Source organism: Taudactylus pleione, unplaced genomic scaffold, assembly GCF_031769625.1.
Source record: "Taudactylus pleione unplaced genomic scaffold, aTauple2 ptg000201l, whole genome shotgun sequence".
In the NCBI taxonomy this organism is placed as follows: domain Eukaryota; kingdom Metazoa; phylum Chordata; class Amphibia; order Anura; family Myobatrachidae; genus Taudactylus; species Taudactylus pleione.
Window position 1 is genome coordinate 27,415,893 of NW_028284603.1, and position 25,106 is coordinate 27,440,998.

Genomic DNA, 25,106 nt, shown 5'->3' on the forward strand with positions numbered 1-25,106 from the left:
ACTCTCCCTGATTGCTTCTACCTTTGTGTGTTCAAGAAGCCAATTTACTACTCCACTGTGTCCTAATATTTACAGGACCGTCCCAATTCATTCCACCCACAATATTAGACTCATTTTCCCAGAAATTAAGTGCCTGAAGGTAAATTAAAAGACCAAGTTGTACTAGTTTCCTATAACTAGGGTGTAAAAGGAAGCACGTGAACCAATAGATTGATGGTCTTGGTTTTACATTGTATAATTATGAGAGCTCTGGGCCAGTGTGAAGTCACTGCCCAGCTTTGGTGAATTTGCTAGTAGTTAATGACCGTGTGTTGGAGCAGCCTCTTCCTACCAGCTCCTTTGCATAACGTGACCCTGTTAGAACACTGAAGGATGTCACTTCTGTCATTTCTCCACCAAATCTTGCCCCCTTCCACCTTTGCTGGCATCTACCACACTTGGTTTGCGGTACCTGCATAGCTCCCTGCTTAGCACACAACAATTTCTAGTGACATTTCTGAGCTCAGGATTGCACTGTGCTGAAGGACACTTTCCAACATTTCAAAGGGGAAACCATTGGAATTTACAATAACAATCATCCTATTCCTCCCAGCCTTAGCCACAATCTCTTCAGCCAAATCCACATTTTACAAAAAAAAACAATAAAAATGGCAGATCTAGCCTCTTTTGTCTACCAAAAATTCTGACACTTGGGGGTCTTTACTGACTGCTCAAATAAAATGCCGATCTACTGTAAATCCAGAGATGATGCATTGGGTATTGATTAGTATGTGCTGATTCTTGTTGTGTTTCTACAGAGTTAGAGAGTGTCAAGTTCTCTTCTTGGCTGGTAAAACAAAGGGCTGTTTCTATGCTCCTCCTTATCTGGATGACTATGGAGAGACGGATCAAGGCCTCCGGTATGTTACAGTATAACATAATAGACTTTCATGGTACTGCTTGCTATAGTGCACAAGAACTGTAGTGGCAGAGATGGAGCAAAGAATGTTTTAGCACAATGATATTACCTCTGTACGCTGTCTGTACTAACAGCTGTTTTTCCGGTTCCTTTAGACGCGGGAATCCTCTCCACCTCTGTAAAGAGCGCTTTAAAAAGATACAGAAGCTCTGGCAGCAGCACAGTATCACAGAGGAAATCGGGCACGCACAGGAGGCCAATCAGACGCTAGCTGGCATCGAGTGGCAGCATTTATAATACTGGTGTTTTGGGGGATTGTATACTTGTCTCTTTTTTTTTTGCTAGCAGACCCATTTTCTAAAAACAAAAATATTGTGACTCCTTTATGGTTATTGTATAAACAATGCAGATCTATAATTTATATTTCATTGTTTAGTTGGAATAAAATAGAATTTTCCTTAAAAACACTACAAACATCACATCATGTCGGATTTATTAGTTTGCGTTCTTGCTGAGCTTCCAGGAGATAGGGAGGGGAAACCAAGGCAGGTCATACAGAAAGGAGATTAAGCACTCTTAAAGGGACATTATCATACAAATGATCTATTTATTTATTTTGTTTCAAGGATAATCTAGTTTTTAATACTATTTTTTGCAGATAAAATTCTGCATGAAAGATACTTTTTTATTATTTTATTGTTGGAATAAATGTTAATGGAGCTGCAGTAGTAATCTCTGTAGCTTTTCTCCCAGTAGCTATTTTATCATTATCATATGGCAGTAGCTATGTTATCAGTAACTAAAGGGTAGTTTTGTATAACTTGGGTAGTGTGGGCTAATTAGCTTAGAGGTGCAAGCAAGATCGGCCTACCGTGCAAGATTCGTGTAAAGACACAGCAGACCTGTCTACACATTAACCTTTTATTTTTCTACCCCTGACTTTAGGCCATTGTTTTAAGATTATATATTCCCTTCCAAATGTATTGAATAACATAGATAACAAATTTCATGATTTCCACTACTATCCTGAATCTGGTAGCTGTATCTTTGCAAAAACCTCCAGACTTAGGATGCACTTTTTTTTTAATGATCATTTATCAAAAAGAACCATTGCTTTGACAAAGAGATAAGATGCCTAAACACATGCGACGCTCCTACAAGGCTTTCAATAAACTGACCAGCTTCAGTTCTGCAGGTGCCTATTGTTTAGCATGAATAGTACTTCTAGATTACTACCAGTAATCCGCAATATCCATACATGCTGTACAGTCAATCCTTGGACCGGGACCACAGTTTATGTAATGATTATACCACAGCCAGGTAACCTGTGGTTATGGAACTAAGAGCCTCATCATATCTTTTCGTTCTGCTGGTACTTGTAGTTCTATAACAGCTGTAGAGACGCATGTTCCTGTTCCCAGGTTACACTATCTTCTTCCCCAAGCAGGAGAATCGTTCTTCTAATCCACAGAGTCCAAAATAGGTGATTGTCTTTGCATATAAATTCTACTTGTGAAAATAGTCGCATTTCTGCCCCCATTCTGAAATCCTTCTACATCTGCAGGTCTTTATAGCCAGCTATGCGGGTGTAATATTAGTACCTTTTTCAAATCAGTTTACAGATGTTTGCTGAAGCCAATAATGAATAAACAATGACTCTTGTATTCCCACGGGGAAGTATGTTATTTTATATGCTCTCTGAAAGATTTACAGCGTCCTATATAAATATTATCTCCCGTGTGACCCCCCCCCGTTGCCTGTTGAATCTCAGGCAGAAGTTGCCACTGAAGTAATTGCTAAATACATTTTTTTTTCTTTGTATTATTCTTGCTGTAAACAGTGGATTCTAGCATTAAACTCCTGGAGCGAACCTTTTACAAATCTGGCACCTATGCAGTTAATGCACAGTCCATGTAATACCACGGCTGTAAACAGGTGCCTTCAGAATTTGTAGGAACAATCTGATGAGGATTTGTCAGTCTTGTAGTGTTCATATCCTTACACCAGAATATATATGTATAGCTATGCCGATTATTCGGATAGCGCAAAAGTAACAGAATATTTTGTGGGTGCCGGATTTAGAAGTTTCAGGACTAATTTGCAGCTGCTTATAGATAGTTAAGCCCTCGGTTTCTTTGGGGAAACACACCCTTACTGATGAAGACTTTCTTTATTAGGCAGACCTGCTGTACATCTATGACCCCTTTAGTCCTCCATTGCAGTGTAGGGATTTTAAATAATTATTACCCCTGGAGAGCGAAATGAGGATTTAATTAGAACATGCTTTAAAACATTGACTACCAGGTAGTCTCATTCAACCATTTAAACAGGGTCACTTTCCATACAGAAATTCCCATCTGTAGGAACTTTTATATGTATTGCATTGTTTTTATATATGTCCCATAATTTTCCATGTACCCAAACCCCTGTCTAATTTGGCATATTGGTGATGTAGCTGTGAATGTTTTGGGCGATTTGTAGTCCTTTAAGAATTGTGGTGATGTGATTTGTAGAAGGAGGTGGTACTTGGCTAAAGTCTTCACTTTTACCATTATAAATTTGTAAACACCTTTGTTCAATCTGAATTCAGTGGAAGCAGCCACTTTGTTTGCTGAATAATGGAAATGCATTGCTTCAACCTGAAATGATGTCACTAGCTCCAGGTGATCTGATTGGCTTTATGCAGCAACAATGTCACTAGTTCTTAGTAATTTGATAGGTTCAGCCACAATAAAGCTGCCGCTAACGTGTAGATTTGACAGGTGGACCTTTAATCCCTCAAACCCTCCTTGATTGCCATTTAGTGTAGACCACCTTATACTTTACATCCTGAGATTTTTCTTTAGTCCACACACTATCTGACACTCTCTTCTCTCGGCATGTATTTATGTTTAATGTAGAAATATTCATGTAAAAATATGTATGAATGGAATTTGAAAGAACTTTAATTCTTTAATATACATGAAATTCTTGTAATATTTGAATGTAACATATGTATAAAAAAAATTACAGGATTTATCCAAAATAAACGCATTAGCTGTTCTTGTTTTCATTGTCCTCTTATTGACCTCCTATTCGTTCTGCTGACATGCACTTGGCTAGCTCAGCATTGAAGCAGCCCAGATATGTCAGTAATAAGTAGAGGATTACCCGGATACTTGTTGCATCGACAGGTACAGGACCAGAATGTAAAGATGATTATGATATTAGTGCTAATAAGAGCCAGGTAAAGCTTTACTCATCAAATTGTATTCTGCAGCGTAGGCACTTTCACAGAAGGAGGATGGTCCTAGATCTGTAGGGGAGAGGGTCATTTCAGGGTCACTGCATTTGGCTTACACCTTCTATAGCAGGCAGAGCAAACTGGGTGATGTTTTCTACCTCGTTGACCTGACTCCTATTCTCACTTTCATTTAAATGTATCTTCCAATCTTTGATACTGCAGCTGCTCTATTTAGCCTATGGGTAAGCATTTCTCACAATGTCAACTAGTGTTTTTGTAGTTAAAGTTCAGATTCCGGCAAATTGCATTACCCAATGCAGATGTTACCAATATGATACGGCTGTACTGATGTGTCTAGGAAAAGTGAAATATCACTAATAGCCTCTAATAGGACAGTGCCTGTGATGCAGGGTTTCTTCATCTATACCCTGGAAACACCAGCAGCAGGAAGTTTCCTGAAAGGAAATAACCGTTCCTCTCCAGTGTAGCAATTTTTAGGGGGTGACTAGCCTTACCTTGTGTGTGAATTCAGGAACCAATAAATCAGATCTATTCAGTAGAGCTTTCCATAGTGCCTGGAAATTGGCTACTGTGCACTAAGAGCCTGAATAAGAGATGGACGGAATTGCAGGGCTGCACACAAGCGGCTGTCCAATTCCGTCCATCTAAAATGCAAGTGTAGCCGGAGGTGTCTGTTGGAAACAGACACCTCCAAGCGCTGCAAGGATCACAGAGGCAGCTGCGAGGCCAGGAAATCTGCTTCCACTGAGGCAGACCCTGGTCTCGTCCCTCCCAGAAAACAGGGGCAACACAGTGGTCCGCCACGCCCCTGCTCCACACCCAAATGCTACAGCATGTCAATTATGCTGGGGGGGGGGTCCACGAGCAAGATCGCAGGACTTGTTCTGCACATGCGCAGAATGGGTCCTGCGCATGCGCAGACCCTAAACCCCCGAGATGTACAATAGCCCTCAGGTTAGCGTACATCTCTGAATCAGACCCTAAGTTGTTATAGTATGGCTTTAAAAGGGCTGGTAGACGGTATTATGTAGACCAGTGTTTCCCAAGCTCTGTCCTCAGTACCCCACACAGGTCACATTTTCCAGGTCACCCAGCAGGTGCACAGGTTTAGTCATTACTCACTGACACATTTTAAAAGATCCACAGGTAGAGCTAATTATTTCACTTGTGATTCTGTGAAGAGACCTGAAAAACATGCACTGTTTGGGGTCCTGAGGACCGAGTTTGAGAACCTGTGATGTAGACAATCCATTTTACGGCTAAGCTGGGTACACACTGGCAGATATATTGGCTGATCAATCGGCCATTATATTGTGTGCCTATCGGCCAGTGTGTATCAGCAATATGTCTGTAAACGACGTTGTTCACAGATGCATCGCGTCGGCTGTGCTGCACACCATCCATGCACTTGCACCAAAGGCCACGGAGAGGGATGCGCGACATGGGCAGATGACATGATGGTGGTTCAGTGTGTATGAGCACTCGATCTGCAGATATCTTTTAGTGGGATGCGGTTAAGATGCTGGCAGACGGGATGCCGGACGTTGGTATACTGACGCTGAAATCCTGATGCCAGTCAAGAAGCTGACGCCGCGATCCCTAAAGGATCAAGATACCGACGCCGGCATCCCACAGGTAAGTATACTAGCATTAGCCTGGGGATGGGGGGGTTATGATTAGGGACCTCCTGGAGAGTGTTAGGGTTAGGCACCACCGGGGGGAGGTTAAGGTTAGGCACCACCTTGGGAGGGTTAAGGAGGGGAGATGGGGAGGGTTAGGGTGCTTACCAGCCCCTGTCGGGATATTGAAGATTGGGATGCCGCTGTCGGTTTTCTGACCACCGGCATCCCAACCAGCGGTTTATCATACCAATTCCCTTTTAGGTGTGTACCCAGCTTTAGGCCGCGGGTTGTGGCTACAAATGCTATGGGGCATGACGTCCATGTCGACATTTTGTACTACACCCGGTTACAGGGAGTGTGTTTGAGAGGAGTATTGTCTGTAATGACATTTGTAAGGTTATCTTTTATTAGATGGTTACACTGATAACAGTAAAATAAGATTTATGGCATTCCTTGCAACTTGATCCAAAGCACAGTCCTCTACTAATGTTTTTCTAGCTTAAACATTATTAATTATCTGTGCTGCAGTAAGTCAATAAAAAGCACATTTTACAACAGAGTTAACTTCTTTGTCGGCAGCACGGGCTCCTCCCTTATACCTCGCCTGTATCCCCAGAGACTAGTTTTTTTTTTTTTTTTGATGCCTCAAGGAAAGGGAACAAGTCCTGTCTGACCCCATCTCAAAACATGCACCATCTGGGTGCTCTCTTTGACTCCAGAGTTCAGAGAGTTTTTCTTCCCAGGGACTAGCGGGAATCCCTTCAGTCCCTAATCTGTAACTTTCTCAAACCACAGAGTCTCAATACATTTGTGCATGCAATTCTGGGCAAGCTGGTCTCCACCTTCGACATGGTGGAGTATGCACAATTTAATTCCAGGCCACTACAACTCTTCTGCAGAGGTGGAACTGCTCTCCTCTACATCTCAAAGCCGAGATGATTGTTCTGTCCAGAGAGGTACGCCTCTCTCTCTTGTGGTGACTCCAGTCATCTCACCTCAACAAAGGTTTCCTGATCCGGGAGTTGGGTCCTTCTGACTACAGATGCTAATCTATGCGGCTGGGTTGCCATCACAGAATGTTACTCATTTCTGGTCCGCTGGTCAGTTCAGGAGACAACCAGATAATTATCCTGAGCTTCGAGCAGTTTACCGCACGCTTTGTCAGGCAAGGCCCTTCCTCCAACACAGGGCAGCGAAGGTCCAATCAGACAACACGACCGCAGTCGCCTACATCAATCATCAGGGGAGTACCAAGAGTCGGGCTGCCATGAGAGAAGTTAACTGCATTCTCCATTGGAGGGAACGTTTTTTTCCCACCTTGTCTGCGGTCTACATCCCGGGAGTCCAGAATTGGGAGGCAGCTTTCCTCAGCAGTCAGGATGTTCATTCAGGCGAGTGGTCCCTACATCCCGAAGTGTTCCTGATGCTAGTTTGTCGCTGGGATTGCCCGTACATTGACATGTTGGCCTCCAGGCATAACAACAATCTGCCTTGATACAGCTCCTACACCAGAGACTTGGAGGCATTTTTGGTAGATGCCCTAGCAGTTCCGTGGACCTTTCAATTGGTGTACCTTTATCCTCCATTTGCTCTCTTACTGCAGTTCCTTCACAAGTTGAAGCAGAAGAGTCAGCCATTCTCATCGCCCCAGACTGACCACAAAGAGGGTCTGTTACTCAAACTTGCACAGTCTGTCCATAGCGACCCCGTGGCATCTCAGGGCCCGTGTCTTCACCCGACCTTGCCCGTCTGGGTTTGACGTGGTGGCTATTGAGAAATCAATCTTGAAGGAAAGAGGTTTCTAAGATCCGGCTATCTGGACAATGCTCTATGCCAGAAGACCACTCTCGGCATGGATCTATTATCGTTTATGGTGGACTTATTTTCAATGGTGTTCTGCCCTAGGTAAAGACCCTCTTGTATATAATATTTCAAGGGTTTTATCCTTACAAATGGGACTAGACCTGGGACTCTGCCTGGCTTCTCTGCCACGTGGCCCGTTCACCTGTGACTTGTCCTTGGTGTTACAGGTTCTCCAGAAATCCCCCCTTGAACTATTAGACTCAGTTGATCTCCGTTGGCTGACATGGAAAATTGTTTTCTTGCTGGCTATTGCTTCAGCACACAGTGTTTCGGACTTGTGGGCGTTATCCCACCGAGCACCATTTTCTCGCTTTCCACCTGGACCGTGCGGTTCTTTGTATAAGGTAATCTCCCGTTTCCACATCAATCAGGCGATCGTGGTTCCTTCCTTTTTATTTTGAGACGTTACCGACTCACTATTCAGCAGGCCTACCTGTTGACAAATAAACCGATTCCACGAGGTCTGCTGGAACCTCTTGGGGGGCCTGCTGTGGTGCCTCTATGGAGCAACTCTGTAAGGCGGCGACATGGTCCTCTGCCCATACCTTCATTAAATTTAGCAGCTTTGACACCTTGGCCGATGCAGCTTTTCAGCGTTGGGTCCTTAGCGCAGCACAGGAGCGTTCCTCCACTTGAAGGGACAGCTTTGGGATGTCCATAGGATGAAGGAAAAAAGGGAATTTTTGTCTTTCCTGTAAAATCCTTTTTTTTGTATCCATGGTGGACACTGGGTGCCCGCCCTCATGCCCCTGGCTGGCTGGGTTCCGGCACCCAGTTCCAAGACAGTTTGCCTGGTTGTGTGGGTATGCCGGTCTTCTCCTCTCCTCCGTTTCTGTTCCTTGGGCTTGTTAAGTTGAACTGGTCTCCGGGGATACAGGCGGGGTATAGGGGAGGAGGAGCCTGTGCTGCCGAAAAAAGAAGTGAACTCTTTGGTGCCCTGACTCCTGCAGCTCCCACTATACCCAGGGTCCTAGTGTCCACCATGGATTCAGAAAAAAAGGATTTTTACACGTAAGACAAAAATTCCCTTGAATATCAGTTACTTCTTTCATCCAATATTCTATGTGAATAAAGTGGGGATGTGGAGCAGTGGGTCATGGGAGGAGGGGGATTTGGTAGATGTGGATTCTATGCAGTTAGAAACAATTATAATATATAGATGCAATCTCTTCTCCACAACCCTGTTTCCCAGAAAGCTCCAAAATACTGGACTAGACTGGAATAAATGTTAAGTGATTGCTATATCCACATCTGTGATTCACTGTATACGTTTTCTTAAAGGCACTATGCGGAGCTCTGCTAATCAATTTATTGGTGGAAGTATTGCGGAGCTCTGCTAATCAATTTATTGGTGGAAGTATTGTAAAAGAGGACATATTTAAATGTCATTTATGATTTTTAAAAATGGTGTTGCAAATAATAGTGAGAAAAGAACTAAACATTAAGCATCAGGTTCTAGAACCCGGCACTTCTGATCGGGTTTATGCCTGAAATTTAAAAGGGCATTGCTTTTACTGGCCAGGTTTTGCTGGTAAACTCATCGCCCCTTTAAGTTTTGGGCATTAACACGATTGGAAGCATCGGGTTTGAGAACCTGACGCTTGGGAAAATCAACCTCTAAATCTTACAGAATAATTTCCTAGTAGGGTGTGTGTCACATTACATCTGATGGTTTAAAACTGCTAAATTATCATGATTGTTATTTTATTTTGTGCGCTGCCTTTATCAAATGATCTTTCTGTGTGAACTGTTATATAAAATAAAATGCTGTGCATCACATTAAATAAAACCTTTTACCCGTCCTTATTCTCTTCACATACTTTATATTTTTTAAATTATATTTATTATTTTGTGGGAGCAGCAATGCTAAACCAAGTGTGTATTTGCCTACTACTCTCCCATCTATCACAGCATAGCCTCTTTCCTTACTGCTGGCTGACGGGCACCGTATACCTCATATATGTCCATCAACATAGAGCCTGATTCAGAGAAGGACGCTGTTCACACAGCAACTGTGTCTTTGGCAATATGTAAAAGCAGCTGAAGGCATCTGTAGTAGGAGGATGCCCACTGCATACATTTATGATATGCAGCTGCACCCAAAGATGCAGCATTGAATCATCTGATGACATACATCGGCCATCTGAGTAACACTCAGGTTAGATGGCCATGTATTTCACGCTTCCAGGGCCAGTGAAGCTGCCTCCAGGGACTCAGCTGCTGTCCCAGGAAACGGGGTTGACGGCCCCATTTTCTGTAACAGTAGATATCACTGCTCATTCCCCACCCCCAAACGGCCACGGCATGTCAATTATGGTGCAGCTGAGGGGGCACTGCGACCGTCGTCGCAGACACAGATCTGCACATGCATAGATCGTCAAACATCAGAGATGCACATAAACTTATAGTTCTGAATTAGTCCCATAGTTATCTAATCCGCCCCTGCCCATCGCACGTTTGAGGCACCAATCATTTGGACGATAGTCATGATAATAGAAGCTATGAATTCTCACTGAGGTAAATGGATAAACTACATTATCAGGAATATTGGTCCCGTCCTATAAAATGGACGTCTCGTTACACTCAGTTATACCACGCAGGAGTTACTGCTACTCGCTTTAATCTTTGACATTCAATTTAGTGGCTCTTTACCAAAATAGATAAATGTTATTTTGCTTCCATAAATGTGTGCATAAACAAGTTGAAAAATAAAATATAGGAAACTTTAAAATCTTCTTGTGTTAAATTCTTGCAGTATATTTTTTTAATATCTGGACCTAGGACAGCAAATAGCATACAGTGAATAGCATTACAGTAACAGTCGTTTAGTGGCTCTGTCTGTAAATCCCGGTAATATATTGAAATATCACCAGTCCATTAGCCCTTTCTCCACTACAGAGGAATACTTTATATTGCTTGCTAACATTTAAACATAGGGGCAAATGGAACAGCCTGAAACTTACAGGCATTAGCAAGATGTCATCAAGTCTGCCCAGTGTTTTAAAGGGGCAATCATTTAAAAGGCAAAGCCATGTTGGTTTTGACTTTTAAATGATTGCCCTATAAAACCCCCGGGAGTCTCGCCGGGAACTTGCCGATGCCTTTAAGTTGCAGGCTATTACATTTACCCTTATAGTCTTTTAGAGCATGTTATACTCTTCCAATGGTGTAATTCGGGAGCCACCCTCTTGTATGTTCTGTAATGATGGGTGGTGGGATTTAGAATCCAGATTAAGACATGTTAGACACAGATTAAGAGCTACAGCTATTAAAATATACAGGAAGTGCAATTTTATTGAGCTAGTTTGTGATAACTGTACAGCAATCTTATTCAATTACCCACTTTCTGTTACACTGGTACTATAATATATAAATGGTAGAAACTATTGGGTAAATGATAATAGCCTGCGAGTTGAAGACATTGGCATGTCAGGACAAAGGGTAGTCATTTAAAGACAGTTAAAAGTAGGGATGAGCAGGCTCGGATAGGTTCGAGTTTGCACGCCGAGTTTGGATTTTTCCCTTCAAAAAACGGGACTCAAAGGCAAAACGTCATCTTGCATGGACAAACCTCATCATTCCTGGACTTTTGTCCAGGAATGATGATGTTTGTCCATGCAAGATGACGTTTTGCCTCTTTCTGAGTCCCGTTTTTTGGAGGGAAAAATCCGAACTCTGCGTGCAAACTCGAACCTATCCGAGCCTGCTCATCCCTACTTTTAACTGCTTGCCCCTTTAAAAGATCGGGCAGACTCGCTGATCCCTGCCTGCAAGTCATACAGGGGTATTCAATATGGGTGCGATAACATCGTTTTTGCGTTAATATCGGAGGTATGACGTCATTATAGCAGGTTTTACTTTTACACTGTATTCAATTTCATAGACTTATCGCAGTTTTGAAAAGTCTTTGATAAAAAACGGGGATAAGTTTTCACCATTGAGGTTTAGGGGTGCAGGCTTAAAAAAAATAGCCTGCACCCCTGGGAATGACATTTAAAAAGAACTGTGTCAAAAAAAATATATAAAAAAAATAGGGACACCCCAAAAAATTAATTGAAAAAATGGTGTGAAAAAAAAAATGGGAAGAAATTGTTTAACAATAGGGAAATAGGTTCAGGGCTATTCTGCAAGTATGCGGCAGATGTTTTCTAGAATAGAATTATAGCGGCAGGTGCACAAATGCAGAATTTTTAAAAGCTTACTTTAGGGACATAAAAATATGCTAGTACCCATTTCATGTACCCCAAATTTGATGGGACCACTTAAAAAAACGAAAAAAATAACCTAAGTGCTCTTCTGCATCACTTCTTCAATGTCGTAAAAAAACACCTGCTGCGGCTATTTAAATCCCCGACTTTCAATTAAAGGCAAAAACGGGGGTACCCATAGTGTTCCCCCATGTTTTTACTACTTTAGGGGGGTCTTACAATTTTTTTAAGGAAAAATTCGTAACTTTACGCAAATCCAACTTCGTAGTTTCACGTTTTCGTTAATTTTATATTGAATACGGGTATAAGCAGGAGCGTGCCCGATACTTTAACGCAGGTAAAAACTCCGATATGAAATGTTAACTTCGACAGTGAAGTTAATGTTTCATATTGAATACATCTCATAGGCTGTTACATTTACCCCTGAATATAGTTTGGAATCATCACACTCAATCTCAAAATAATTTCAAGACCAAATGAAAGCTCTAAGACAGAAAATGTTAAGAACAGGATATTCATTGGACTGATGTTTTGTGGCAGTTCAATGCAGCAACCACTAGGGGGAGTTGAATACAAATACAGTACAGCACAGGCTATGTTGTGTTGCATCCAATTCCATTTATCACTGTTCTTTGTTTCATAGGTCACTGAAATCCATGAAGGCTGTGGTTTTCTGATGAACAGGTTATATTTACATTAGATGACAAATGTAGGTACAGTGTTTTCAAATAGCCACATAAAAAGTTTATACAGTAGCCTGTTCTATAAATTATATGCATACAACCAGAAAATAACTATACACCCATATTAAACCTTTTATTTGTTCTTCCCTATCAAACATATATTTGTGTATGTTAATGGGAACCATCACCTATGGCCAGTTCCCATCAGGTTTCCAGCATTGTATGAAGTTTAGCATGTTACTCGCAACTCAAAATAGTTTTTATTGGTTGATGTAAGTTAAAGTTGCTAATAAATAGTAAATACAAACCAACTTGGTTGAGCTTAAAAGCCAGTTCCTCTACTTAGTACATTGTTCACCTGTAGCCTGATTTTGAGGTGAATCGGAATTAATTTTAATAAACCAATTCTACTGTAGATCAAACCGCTATCACTTCCTACCAAATAGTACTGCGAGCCGTCTTAAATATCTGCAGGAACATGTCGCATATCATGGCAGGTCCCTGAAACGGCCCATTCTATAGCATTAGATACATACTGTACATAATATCTAAGAAGATCAATTCAGTATTTCTTAGTGGGCCAGAAAATTGGTATAAAAGTGTATTCATATGAAATTCCTTATTGCCACATTGTTTGTGTATCAGTAAGCAATGAGGTTGTAAGGGTAGGGACTAAATCCCCTTCACGGAGAGGACCCTGAAGTAATCGGCCAGTGTCCAGCATCATTCCATACCATCCAAGTGGGCATAGAGGGGGAATATAACCTTGTGGCGAGCGGACAACTTTGTTCTTTAAGTGGGGACAACTTACTTCTTTAGCTGGCCTTAATGGGCATGAACTGCACTTCTGCCCTCACTCACGTCACTTCCAGGTCCCTAGCATGAAGGGGAAATAAGCTCTACCGTTCAGTTAGTGCTGGACCAAACCCTTCTTAGATATGAATGTGAAGATTGCAGTAAATAAGTATTTCTACCTTGTATATACATATTGTGGGTTTAGTTTGAGGATATTAAAATGCAGATACATTATTGTAAAATATATGTTTGGTATTAAGTCTCTTCCTAATGTGAGTGCATGTGTTTTGATGTACTGTAAGTATACAAAATGCACCATACACACTCTCTTGACATAGGGATGTTTTTGTTTGCTCATCTTTTTTTTTTTTTTTTAGTTGCAAAAGAGAGATTCACATTTGCAAAGATGACTTTATCATAATAAAGTCCACTTTAGTCCTGCTATTCAGCTGACCGTGGTGACCTCCGGGGCCTTGTCTCCTCCATCAGTGCTCTTCACCTGGTTCATCTTACCCAGATTTTTCAGCAACTCCCAGAAAGAGGTGATCGTCTCTTTCAGGCTCTTTTGTAGCAGCCAGCCCTGGCTTTCACTTTCAGGATCCTCAGGGTTTTCAAGGCTGTCCAGACACGTTTGCAAGTACCGCAGCCCAATCATCACAGTCATCTGTAGGAAATATTTCACAACAAATTGAAGTGCTAAAAGGTAGAAGTTGGAACTAGGAACAGTATTCAGTATTAAAGTCAACTGCATACTCCCATCACCCTCATTTGAGACACCCACTCCTCACCCAAATCCCCTTGTACCTTCTTCCTCTTTCCTTGGGTCTAATGTATGTGTATTGGTCACATTAATTTCTTGGCTCCTTGCATATAATGTTTTAGCAGTTTTTAGGGTACTTGTGTACTTTACGGACTCATTGCAGAGAGAGCAAAAGTGTCCTACGCTCATTATTATTATCAATCATGGTAATGTTTAAATCCCCTTCACGGAGAGGAGCCTGAAGTCATCAGCCAGTGTCCAACGTCATTCCTTACCATCCAAGTGGGCATAGAGGGGGAATATAACCTTGTGTACATAACCTTGTGGCGAGCGCACAACTTTCTTCTTTAGGTGGGGACAACTTTCGTTAAAGTACACAAGTACCATTTAAAACATTCATCGGGTTCTCTCTGCAACGAGTCCGTAAGGTACACAAGTACTGTTTTTAGTGTTAAGGAAGATTAGTTTTGTAATGAATCCTAACCGTTTGATTAAATCACATAAAATGTAAAACAATTAAGGGACATTCCCCTATTTGTATGCAGCCATGATTGAAGTAAAGTCAAGGATTTTGGTTTTTAGGTTCAGAAGAGTTATAAAATCAGCGGCAAATGTTTTGTTCACCATCAGACCATGTAAGGCAGCGTATGAAAATGGGGGAGTTTAGCACCATGCTACCATCCCAGGAGTGGTTACAAGTAAAACAAATCAATCCAAGCTAAATGCATGCAATAGTGTGAGCTACCACCAAGTATCTGCAGACTTCTTGTGTATTATTGTTTATTATCAAAATTATTATTATTAAACATTGTTAATGTCTCTGTTTAAGAAACCACTGTTTGCAAGACCCAGAATAAGAATGGTATGTATTGTAAGGCACCAAGGTGTAAACCACTCATCTCTAAAGATTCACCAAAGGCACCTGGATATTCCAGAAGTCTATTGGGAGAATGTTCTCTGGAACTCTGACATAAATGCCAAACTGTATGATAGTTTACAGTTATTCAGAAGATCCAAACTTCAAGCCTGGTGCTGGACGATGATGATGTCCATCCCCAGGGCATTTGCAATAGGTCACGTAACAATGAATATTGTCCCCCCTAAATACACAACAAGCCTAAAACATAATGGCTTCAGCAGAAGGCCTATCACATATTTGAGTGGTCAATTTCCACCCCTTGATCCTAAACCTCTCTCACCAGCTATTGCCCTACATAATCGTCAACCTTTTCTGATATGTGATATTATTTTGTCCATGTAAAAGCTTTGTTGTGACACACAGGGGCTGATTTAACAGTATCCAGTGTTTGGAGTACAGAGGTCTGAGTTTGAGAACCACTGTAGATCTACGGTAGTGCGTAATTTTGTGAAAGAACTAGAAATACAAATGTATTACTTATGATTTATGGACAACTGGGAGCCCACTGAGTAGCCGGTCCTCATCAGGCTGCCATAATGATGGGCCTATTAATATGTGTAGGCCTGGAGCTGTACTCCATCAACTCCATTGTTAATCTGGCCCTGGCACCTCCCCATGTTTTTCAGCCTATAAATAATCCCTGCTCTGTTCTGAACACTATGCAAACATGAGATATTAAAGCCTCCAATATAATGACTGCCGTCATGTCCGCGTCAGGATACAGAGAGGACTTTTATTCCTGGTCACTGGTTACCTTTCACAGAGGACTTTAATCCAGCACAAATCATTGTTCTTCACCATTACAAGTTGCTCAAGAGAACATGGTTACACTGACTGCTTACTGACTCATTTGTTACAGCCATTTCAGGATATTCAAGCTCTGAGCCTGATTCAGAGCCGCACATAAGCGGCCGCTCGTTCGCTCCGAGCGATGTTCGCATATCTGCGCATGCATATGGGTCGTAATGCGCATGCGCCAACCAGTCAGTGCGGTCGGAAATTGTGTGTTCGCAATATAGCGAATGCCTGCTAATTTGAGTGACAGGATGAGGCGTTTGTGGGTGGTAACAGGGGAAGGTGCTTGAAAACGGGGAGTGGAGATCCGAACACAGGCGTGCCAAATGGTCAAAACGGGTGTTTTAAGGGTGTGCATAATTAACAAAGCAGCGTCATCGGCCACGTCACTTGGTTGTCTCTTAGCCTGAACTGCTCGCATTATTGCGGTAGGAAAATCCAACCTCAAGCACTGCGAGCAGTTCAGACGCCTTTCGATGTACTTGAGTAATCTAATAAATAGTGGAGATGACGTATGATGCGAACGGCCAGGGGGTGTGTTTACAAAATAGTGAGCGCATATTTCGTTCGCTAGCTCACACATAGAGGCGTCAGCAGACCGCAAAGAGCGAGCGCTCAATTTAAATAGCCGGCCCCTTTTTCTGAACGAGCGAGCGCAAATAGCGTCCGGCTCTGAATCAGGCCCTCTGTTCAAAGGATCACGGGGATCCATAGGAGTTCAGCAGCTGCTCAATATCAACAAAGTACACTGCATGACCAGAGGGACAGTAACCAGCTTGGGAGACTCCTGCGGAGCTGAAGTCCCATAAGACTGCCTTTACTTTCTGCCATAACCATCCTCCATTGTAACTGCTTTCCAGATGACTGATGGTCGCGCTGTTGATGTGATCCTGCGACTCTGGACGCAGCCATCGGATCTCAGATGCTGGCAGGAGGCTTCTTTTCCCTTCAGACGCCTCCTGCAGCATTAGCATATTATTGCACAGCAGCTCCGTCCAAAGATGTAGCTACTGTGCTACTGCGTCCATCTCTGAATGAGGCCCATAATCCCACCACTAGTGCATGATTTATTAACTCCTGTATCTGATATCACAATTATTATCTGCGAAAAAAGTTACCCAAACTCCGCCATTACAGTCCAGGTTTTAAGGATATCCATGCTTAAGTCCAGATAGTTAAATCAAATTTACTGAGGTACTAATTAAGCCACCGAAGTTTTGGAACCTCTACTCTAAGGGATTTTCTAATGTGATAGTTTTTAGAAGTGAGTTTTAGAAGAGATGTTGCCCATAGCAACCAATCAGATTCTACTTAAAATTTAACTAGCACCTTCTAGAACAGGCATGTCAAACTTAAAATGCCAACCGGGCCGAATATTCAAGTTCTACGAGTGCGTGGGCTGCAACAAAAAAAAAAAAGTCTTATATGCAATTTTGAAAGGTTTATTATTAATAAAAACCAATGCAGTGCCCACTATGCAATTCTACCCTGTATTACAGCCCCTTTTGCAATGCCACCTGAATTTGTGCCCATTATTCAATGCCCCTTATGCAGTGCCCTAGTAGTGCCCAGTATGCAGTGCCCCAGTAATGTTGTTAGTAGTGCCCCTTATGTTGTGCCTTCAGTAATGCCCCTTTATGCAGAGCCCCCAGTAATGCCCCTTTATGCAGAGTCCCCAGTAATGGCCTTAGTAGTGCCCCTTTATGCAGAGCCCCCAGGAATGCCCCTTTATGCAGAGCCCCCAGTAATGCCCCTTTATGCAGAGTCCCCAGTAATGGCCTTAGTAGTGCCCCTTTATGCAGAGCCCCCAGTAATGCCCCTTTATGCAGAGCCCCCAGGAATGCCCCTTTATGCAGTGCCCCCAGTAATGCCCCTTTATGCAAAGTCCCCAGTAATGCCCCTTATGGAGAGCCCCCAGTAATGTCCTTAGTAGTGCCCCTTATGCAGAGCCCCCAGTAATGCCCCTTTATGCAGAGCCTCCAGTAATGCCCCTTATGCAGAGCCCCCAGTAATGTCCTTAGTAGTGCCCCTTATGCAGAGCCCCCAGTAGTGCCCCTTTATGCAGAGCCTCCAGTAATGCCCCTTTATGCAGAGTCCCCCGTAATGGCCTTAGTAGTGCCCCTTTATGCAGAGCCTCCAGTAATGCCCCTTATGCAGAGCCCCCAGTAATGTCCTTAGTAAGGCCCCTTATTCAGAGCCCCCAGTAATGCCCCTTTATGCAGAGTCTCCAGTAATGCCCCTTATGCAGAGCCCCCCGTAATGGCCTTAGTGCCCCTTTATGCAGAGCCTCCAGTAATGCCCCTTATGCAGAGCCCCCAGTAATGTCCTTAGTAATGCCCCTTATTCAGAGCCCCCAGTAATGCCCCTTTATGCAGAGTCTCCAGTAATGCCCCTTATGCAGAGCCCCCCGTAATGTCCTTAGTAGTGCCCCTTTATGCTGAGCCTCCAGTAATGCCCCTTTATGCAGAGCCCCCGGTAATGCCCCTTATGCAGAGCCTCCATTAATGCCCCTTATGCAGAGCCCCCAGTGATGTCCTTAGTAGTGCCCCTTATGCAGAGCCCCCAGTAATGCCCCTTTATGCAGAGCCCCCAGTAATGTCCTTAGTAGTGCCCCTTATGCAGAGCCCCCAGTAATGTCCTTAGTAGTGCCCCTTATGCAGAGCCCCCAGTAATGCCCCTTTATGCAGAGCCTCCAGTAATGCCCCTTATGCAGAGCCCCCGGTAATGCCCCTTTATGCAGAGCCCCCAGTAATGTCCTTAGTAGTGCCCCTTATGCAGAGCCCCCAGTAATGCCCCTTTCTGCAGAGCCTCCAGTAATGCCCCTTATGCAGAGCCCCCGGTAATGCCACTTATGCAGAGTGCCCCGTAATGGCCTTAGTAGTGCCCCTTTATGCAGAGCCTCCAGTAATGCCCGTTATGCAGAGCCCCCAGTAATGTCCTTAGTAATGCCCCTTATTCAGAGCCCCCAGTAATGCCCCTTTATGCAGAGCCCCCAGTAATGTCCTTAGTAGTGCCCCTTTATGCAGAGCCCCCAGTAATGCCCCTTTATGCAGAGCCCCCAGTAATGCCCCTTTATGCAAAGTCCCCAGTAATGCCCCTTATGCAGAGCCCCCAGTAATGTCCTTAGTAGTGCCCCTTATGCAGAGCCCCCAGTAATGCCCCTTTATGCAGAGCCCCCAGTAATGTCCTTAGTAGTGCCCCTTATGCAGAGCCCCCAGTAGTGCCCCTTTATGCAGAGCCTCCAGTAATGTCCTTAGTAGTGCCCCTTTATGCAGAGCCCCCAGTAATGCCCCTTATGCAGAGCCTCCAGTAATGCCCCTTATGCAGAGCCCCCAGTAATGTCCTTAGTAGTGCCCCTTATTCAGAGCCCCAGGTAATGCCCCTTTATGCAGAGCCTCCAGTAATGCCCCTTATGCAGAGCCCCCGGTAATGCCCCTTATGCAGAGTCCCCAGTAATGCCCCTTTATGCAGAGTCCCCCGTAATGGCCTTAGTAGTGCCCCTTTATGCAGAGCCTCCAGTAATGCCCCTTATGCAGAGCCCCCAGTAATGTCCTTAGTAATGCCCCTTATGCAGAGCCCCCAGTAATGCCCCTTTATGCAGAGTCTCCAGTAATGCCCCTTATGCAGAGCGCCCAGTAATGCCCTTAGTAGTGCTCCCATTAATGCCCCTTATGCAGAGCCCCCAGTAATGCCCTTGGTAGTGCACCCAGTAATGCCCCTTTATGCAGAGCCCCCAGTAATGCCATTAGTATTGCCCCAGTAATGTCCCTTATGTTGTGCCCCCAGTAAAGCCCTTTATTTTGTGCCCCCAGTAATGCTCCTTATGCTGTGCCCCCTCCCAGTATAGAAAAGGCCCCACTCACCTGTCTGTGCAGTACTTACCTTTCTTCATGACGTCCCGCGTAGATGCTGCCGCTGACTGGATCTAATTAGATCCAGAGCAGCAGACGCAGGCTCCCCTCATTGCGGGTGATGTCATGACATCACCTGCGCGCTGCATCACTGGGAACACGCCTCTGAAGCGATCAGAGGCTTCTGATCGCTTCAGAGACCACTGTTGCCAACCTGTACTGCCCGATCGGAGCTGTGCTCCGATCATGGCAGGGGTGTGGGCCGCATATTATACGTGTATATGTGAGCCCACACTCTGGGGCCACATGTTTGACATGCCTGTTCTAGAAGATAATAGCTAGAATCTGATTGGTTGCTATGGGCAACATCTCTTCTAAACCTCACTTCTAAAAACTCTCACTTTAGTAAATTTACCCCTAAGAGATGCAATAATCCCCATTGGGAATTATAGTAATTCTTAGGGACTGATATATACTGTAGAACATATTTCTTGGACTGAAATTATAAACCTCTTCTTGAGAAATAACTATTCACCCTGAAATTATCAATTACTAACCGTGTCTATTAATATTTTATATTTATGAAGATGTAATTTTTATTGTGGGTGTTATAATTACATGATGTCTTATTGGGTAATTATTTAATATACAGCATTTATAAGTATCACATTATTAAAGGAGTGGTAGAGCACAGGCTAATTTATATATAAATGTTTCCAAGAAAGTATCCTTTTTCTATTTTGCCAGCTGCTAATATCCTTCCTTTGTAGGTATTGAACTCATTGCGTCATTAGAAATGTTTTGCAAATAAAAAAACTCTACACCTCCCCATGTTTTTCAGTTCATAAATGATCACTGTTGTGTTCTGAACACTGGCCCTGATTCAGAGCCGGACGATCTGACAGAGCGCTCGCTCTGAATCAGGGCCGGGCTATTTTTTTTTTAGAACGGCCTCCTGGCCGCTCACATAGCTGTGGGTGACCACCCACAGCTATAGCGAGCAGCCAGGAAGATGGTCAAGACCATCGCGACCATCGGGCTTGCGACGAGACCCTTGTGGTAGGGTCTCGTTGCCGCAAGCCCCAGAGAGATTTCGGCTCATACAGACCCGAAATCTCTCCCACTGACATCACTCGTGATGTCAGTGGGGCCGGCCCCAGACGGAGGCGTTCACATGGGAACGCCTCCGTTTGGGCAGCCACTCCCTCGGCCCACCCACCAAGGGGGGCATGCTGTCACTCAACATCGACAGCACGCCCCCTTTGGTACGAGACCCGGAGCAACGGAGTGCCCGTCGCTATCCGGGTCTCGCACATGCGCACAACGAAGGAGACGGCTCCGTCATGCGCATGCGCACTGGGTCACCATCGACCCGGTTGCGAGCGCTCAGCGCTTGCGACCGGGTCTGAATCAGGCCCACTGTGTGCAAACTTGAGATATTAAAGCTCCCAATATAAATTGATACTCGATATAATCATAACACAGTTCTGCTGACGGAATCGGTATGAAATCCCAGCAGTCGGGATGCCTACTGTCAATATACCGACAGCGGCATCCCAATGCTCAGAATTCCGACGAGGGTCTCACCCTAACCCTGACCCTCCATTCCAGCATCCTAACAGTAAAGCTGCATACACACACAACGATTTAGTAAATGAAAGATTTTAGTAAACGATTTTCGTTCATTTTTTCAAGGGAAAAATGAATGAAAATCGTTTACTAAAATATTTCATTTACTAAATGTAATGAACGATTTTTTTGAACTACAAACGTTTTTTGCATATGCCCTTACTGAAAATCGTTGAGTTGGTCAGTCTGACTGACCTACAAACTACAACCGTGAACGCACATGAACGATAATCGTTCATTGTTTTAACTCAGAAAGTGAAAGATTTTTTTCAACGATTGAACGATAAATGATATAGTTATCGATAATCGTTCAAAAAATCGTTGTGTGTATGCACCTGTAGCCTCCCCACCCCGCACCAGTGGCGTAACTACTGCCCCCGCAGCCTCTGCAGTGGCTTGGAGGCGCTGGATAGCTTGGGGGTGACGGGGGCAGTAGTTACTCCACTCAGTGGAGGAACTCCCGTGACTCCCTCCATCTGCCGGGCGCCCGCTGAGTATGTTACCAGGGGGCGCCCGGCTCCTATTGAAACCCCCGATGGCAGCCGGAGGACGGAGCTCCCTCCGACTTCCGGGTCCCGCAGGGCACTATGGGAGTGACGTCATGATGTCACTCCCATAGTGCCGAGGAACGGACGCCGGGGTATGGGCGGCAGCAGCACTGGAGTGGGTATAAAGGTAAGTGTTTTTTTTGTAAGTAAGTGAGCTGCCAGTAGGGGGCTCACTACTGGCAGCTCACTACTGGGGGCAACTACGGGGGCTCACCACTGGGGGCTCACTACTGGGGGCAACTACAGGGGTACTACTAAAATGGGCACAACTACAGGGGGCATTACTAGAAGGGGCACAACTACAGGGGGCACTACTTGAAGGGGCACAACTACAAGGGGCACTGCATATGGGCACAATTACAGGGGGCCCTGCATAATGGGCACTACTACAGGGGGCATTGCATAAGGGGCACTATTACAGGGTGGCATGTGTAAGGGGCATTGCTGTGTGGCATAATGTGTTGTAAGGGGCATTCCGGTGTGGCACACTGTGTTGTAAGTGGCATTACTTAGTGTGACATAATGTGTAAGGCATGTTGCTGTATCATGTAACCACACACCTTAAACGTCGTCTTTGGGTGTGTTTGATCTTTGGGTGGGGGGAGAGTTGGGCGGGAGGGGGGCGCCTGAAACTTTTTTGGCATGGGGGAGCAAAATTTATAGTTACGCCACTGCCCCGCACCCTAACCCTCCTCATTAGTGCCTAAACCTAACCCTCCCCCCTTGGTGTCTAAACCTAATCCTACCCCCTCAGGACCTAACCCTAAGCCCCACCCGTCCCCAGTGGTGCCTAACCCACCCCCAGGGGTACCTAACCCTAACCTCCCCTATCATAACCCTAACCCCCCGGGACGCCTAAACCTAACCCTCCCCCGTGGCTAAGACCTAACAAGCCCTGCTATACTTACGATCGGCATCCCAGCTGTCAGGATTCCGGTGTCGGGATGTCCACTACTGCCGGTATTCCAGTGCCAGTCTTCTACCGGCGCCGGGATTTTGTCAGCCGGGATGCCCCCTGTAGGTATCATAACTACATCCCCTGCTGACTTCTATTTAGCAGGACAAGAACAAGATATAGTGGATAGTAGAGTAGTTGACCATATAAACCTATCAGCTTCTAGCTACAGTATAATTTATTAAGTACATTCTATAACTTTATACAGCTTGTGCGACCGCGCTTGGTAACCCTCCAACCTTCAAAGGGCCGCACATTACTCTTAATCTCAGTACTAAGTTAAATTAGTACATTTCATCGATGAAAGACACACCTATATGTAATAACATACCAGTAGGCCATTTCAAATATAAATTGGCATTATAAGTTATAGCGAACAATTAAGACAACAAAGTAGGAAGGATCTGGTGGCTGCTAGTGAAGTATTGGAAGCTTGGAGGACCGAATGCAGCCCCTGGGCCGCCTGTTGCCCATTTTTCTATAAAATATTAGGAAGAAGGTGATTGGTTGCTATGGACAACTCCATCTGTCCTCTTTGGAAGATTTGATTAATGTATCCCATACTATTAGGCAATTTTCCATTACGTAACACTATTCATTGCTAGACACAGGTGTTCAAACCCTTTAATTGTCCCCGGAATGCAGGGACATTAGCAACTCTGCATCTTTTGTTACCTCCAATATCCAGACCAAAAGCACCAAGGCCCCCATGGAACTCATCATGCTGGTGTAATAGTTGAGCAAGGCTTCCTTACAGCCCCTGTTCCACATATTCAGCTCTTCCGTCTGGTGGTCGTAGCTGTAGTGAGCCGAGTTATTGGTCACCTGGAGCTGGATGCACGGCCGGGGGGAGCTGGGATTACAGCAGCTGAATGGAACGCCATCCATCAGGTATTTGCCGTCCACGTTACTTTTAATCCGACTACATGGAAAACACAAAGAGGATGGCGGTATGAGTAACACAGTCTGCCAAATACAGTATTGTCCTTTCCTATAACTACTGAGTGCACAGTATATACTGTATGTATAATGCCTATAATGAGGCATAGCGAAGCAGTTGTGTCCTGGAGCAGGTTTATAGGGAGGAAAGAACTAATGTAAGTAAGAAATTGCTGTCATCACAAAATCCTTTTCCAATGCTTCAGTCTTTTTGGAGACCAATCAGGAGTGAAATTATTTGTGTGTCCTACATCTACACATACTCATGTAGCAGAAAGACCTGACCCAACCTGTATAGCGACATAAATTATACACATTACTGGCATCCGGTCACATGGTCGGCAGTTACCATGTCGACATGGTTCAATATGCCTACATCATCAGAATGTGACCTTGTTCACAATGTCAACATCTGAACTGTCGCTGTGTGAAATGTTTGAATGCTATTAATGTCGACTGGGTTAGGCACCTGCAGCAGGGTTAGGGTTAGGTTGATATGGTGGGTTACGGTCATGCACTCGTAGGAAGGTAAGGGATAGGGGAAGAATACTCACCGGTATGCCGCTCCTCAGATGTCTCTGCTGGTTTGCCCCTTATGTGACCTCCAGGACACGGAAGAGGATGCTGCCCCTGGGACTGGGTAAGACACCACAAGACCAACAGGGATGGTTTGTCCACAGTCTCAACATGTCAGCTGTGTAGACATGATGAAAAAGTCGACATGGTCACTGTAGATATGCTAAGCATGTTGATTTTATTTTATTACCAGTTATTTATGTAGCGCACACATATTGCGCAGCGCTTTACAGAGCATATTTGGCCACTCACATCAGTCCCTGCCCCAGTGGAGCTTACAAGCTATATTCCCTATCACATGTATACGCACACACATACAAACTAGGGTTAATTTTTTGGTAGGAACCAATTAACCTTTGATATGCTGCATGTCGACATTTCAACTATTTTGACATTCTCATGTCGACCTTATGCAGGTCAACATAATAACTGTCGACCAAACGTAGCAGACCCCATTATTCTAAGTTGCCAAACTATGTTAAAAAGTGTCATGATACTGTAGAGTTTGGCTGGGATGGTCAGCAACAAACAATATAACATAGGTGAATAAACACATCGTCTATATTGTTTATTTACAGATATTTTTATAGCACACACATATTCCGCAGCACTTTACAGAGAATATTTAGTTATTCACATCAGTCCCTGGAGTAGCTTACACTCTATATTCCCTACCATATGTACACATAATACGGTTACCTTTTGTCAGAAGCCTATTATTCTACCTGTATGTTTTTGGATTGTGGGAGGAAGCCCATACAAACACGTGGAGAACATACAATCTCCATAAAGATAGGGCCCTAATGGGAATCAAACCCAAG

General features: G+C 44.1%; 2 protein-coding genes across 6 annotated transcripts in view; one reads left to right on the plus strand and one right to left on the minus strand.

Annotated features, from left to right (window-relative positions):
* The window catches only part of UBR2 (ubiquitin protein ligase E3 component n-recognin 2), a 157,385-nt gene extending 153,445 nt beyond the window's left edge, over nucleotides 1–3,940 (plus strand). For all 5 annotated transcript variants that reach the window (XM_088477299.1, XM_088477297.1, XM_088477298.1 and 2 more), the window contains 2 exons: nucleotides 798–899; nucleotides 1,054–3,940. In XM_088477299.1, coding sequence (XP_088333425.1) covers nucleotides 798–899; nucleotides 1,054–1,195 — 244 coding nt within the window. In that variant the 3' untranslated portion in view covers nucleotides 1,196–3,940. The remainder of the gene's footprint in view (nucleotides 1–797; nucleotides 900–1,053) is intronic.
* A 7,390-nt stretch (nucleotides 3,941–11,330) lies between these two features.
* PRPH2 (peripherin 2) overlaps nucleotides 11,331–25,106 on the minus strand; it is a 74,120-nt gene continuing 60,344 nt past the window's right edge. The window contains exons 2-3 of the mRNA XM_088477532.1: nucleotides 23,446–23,692; nucleotides 11,331–13,977 (exon numbers count right to left, since the gene is read on the minus strand). Coding sequence (XP_088333658.1) covers nucleotides 13,759–13,977; nucleotides 23,446–23,692 — 466 coding nt within the window. The 3' untranslated portion in view covers nucleotides 11,331–13,758. The remainder of the gene's footprint in view (nucleotides 13,978–23,445; nucleotides 23,693–25,106) is intronic.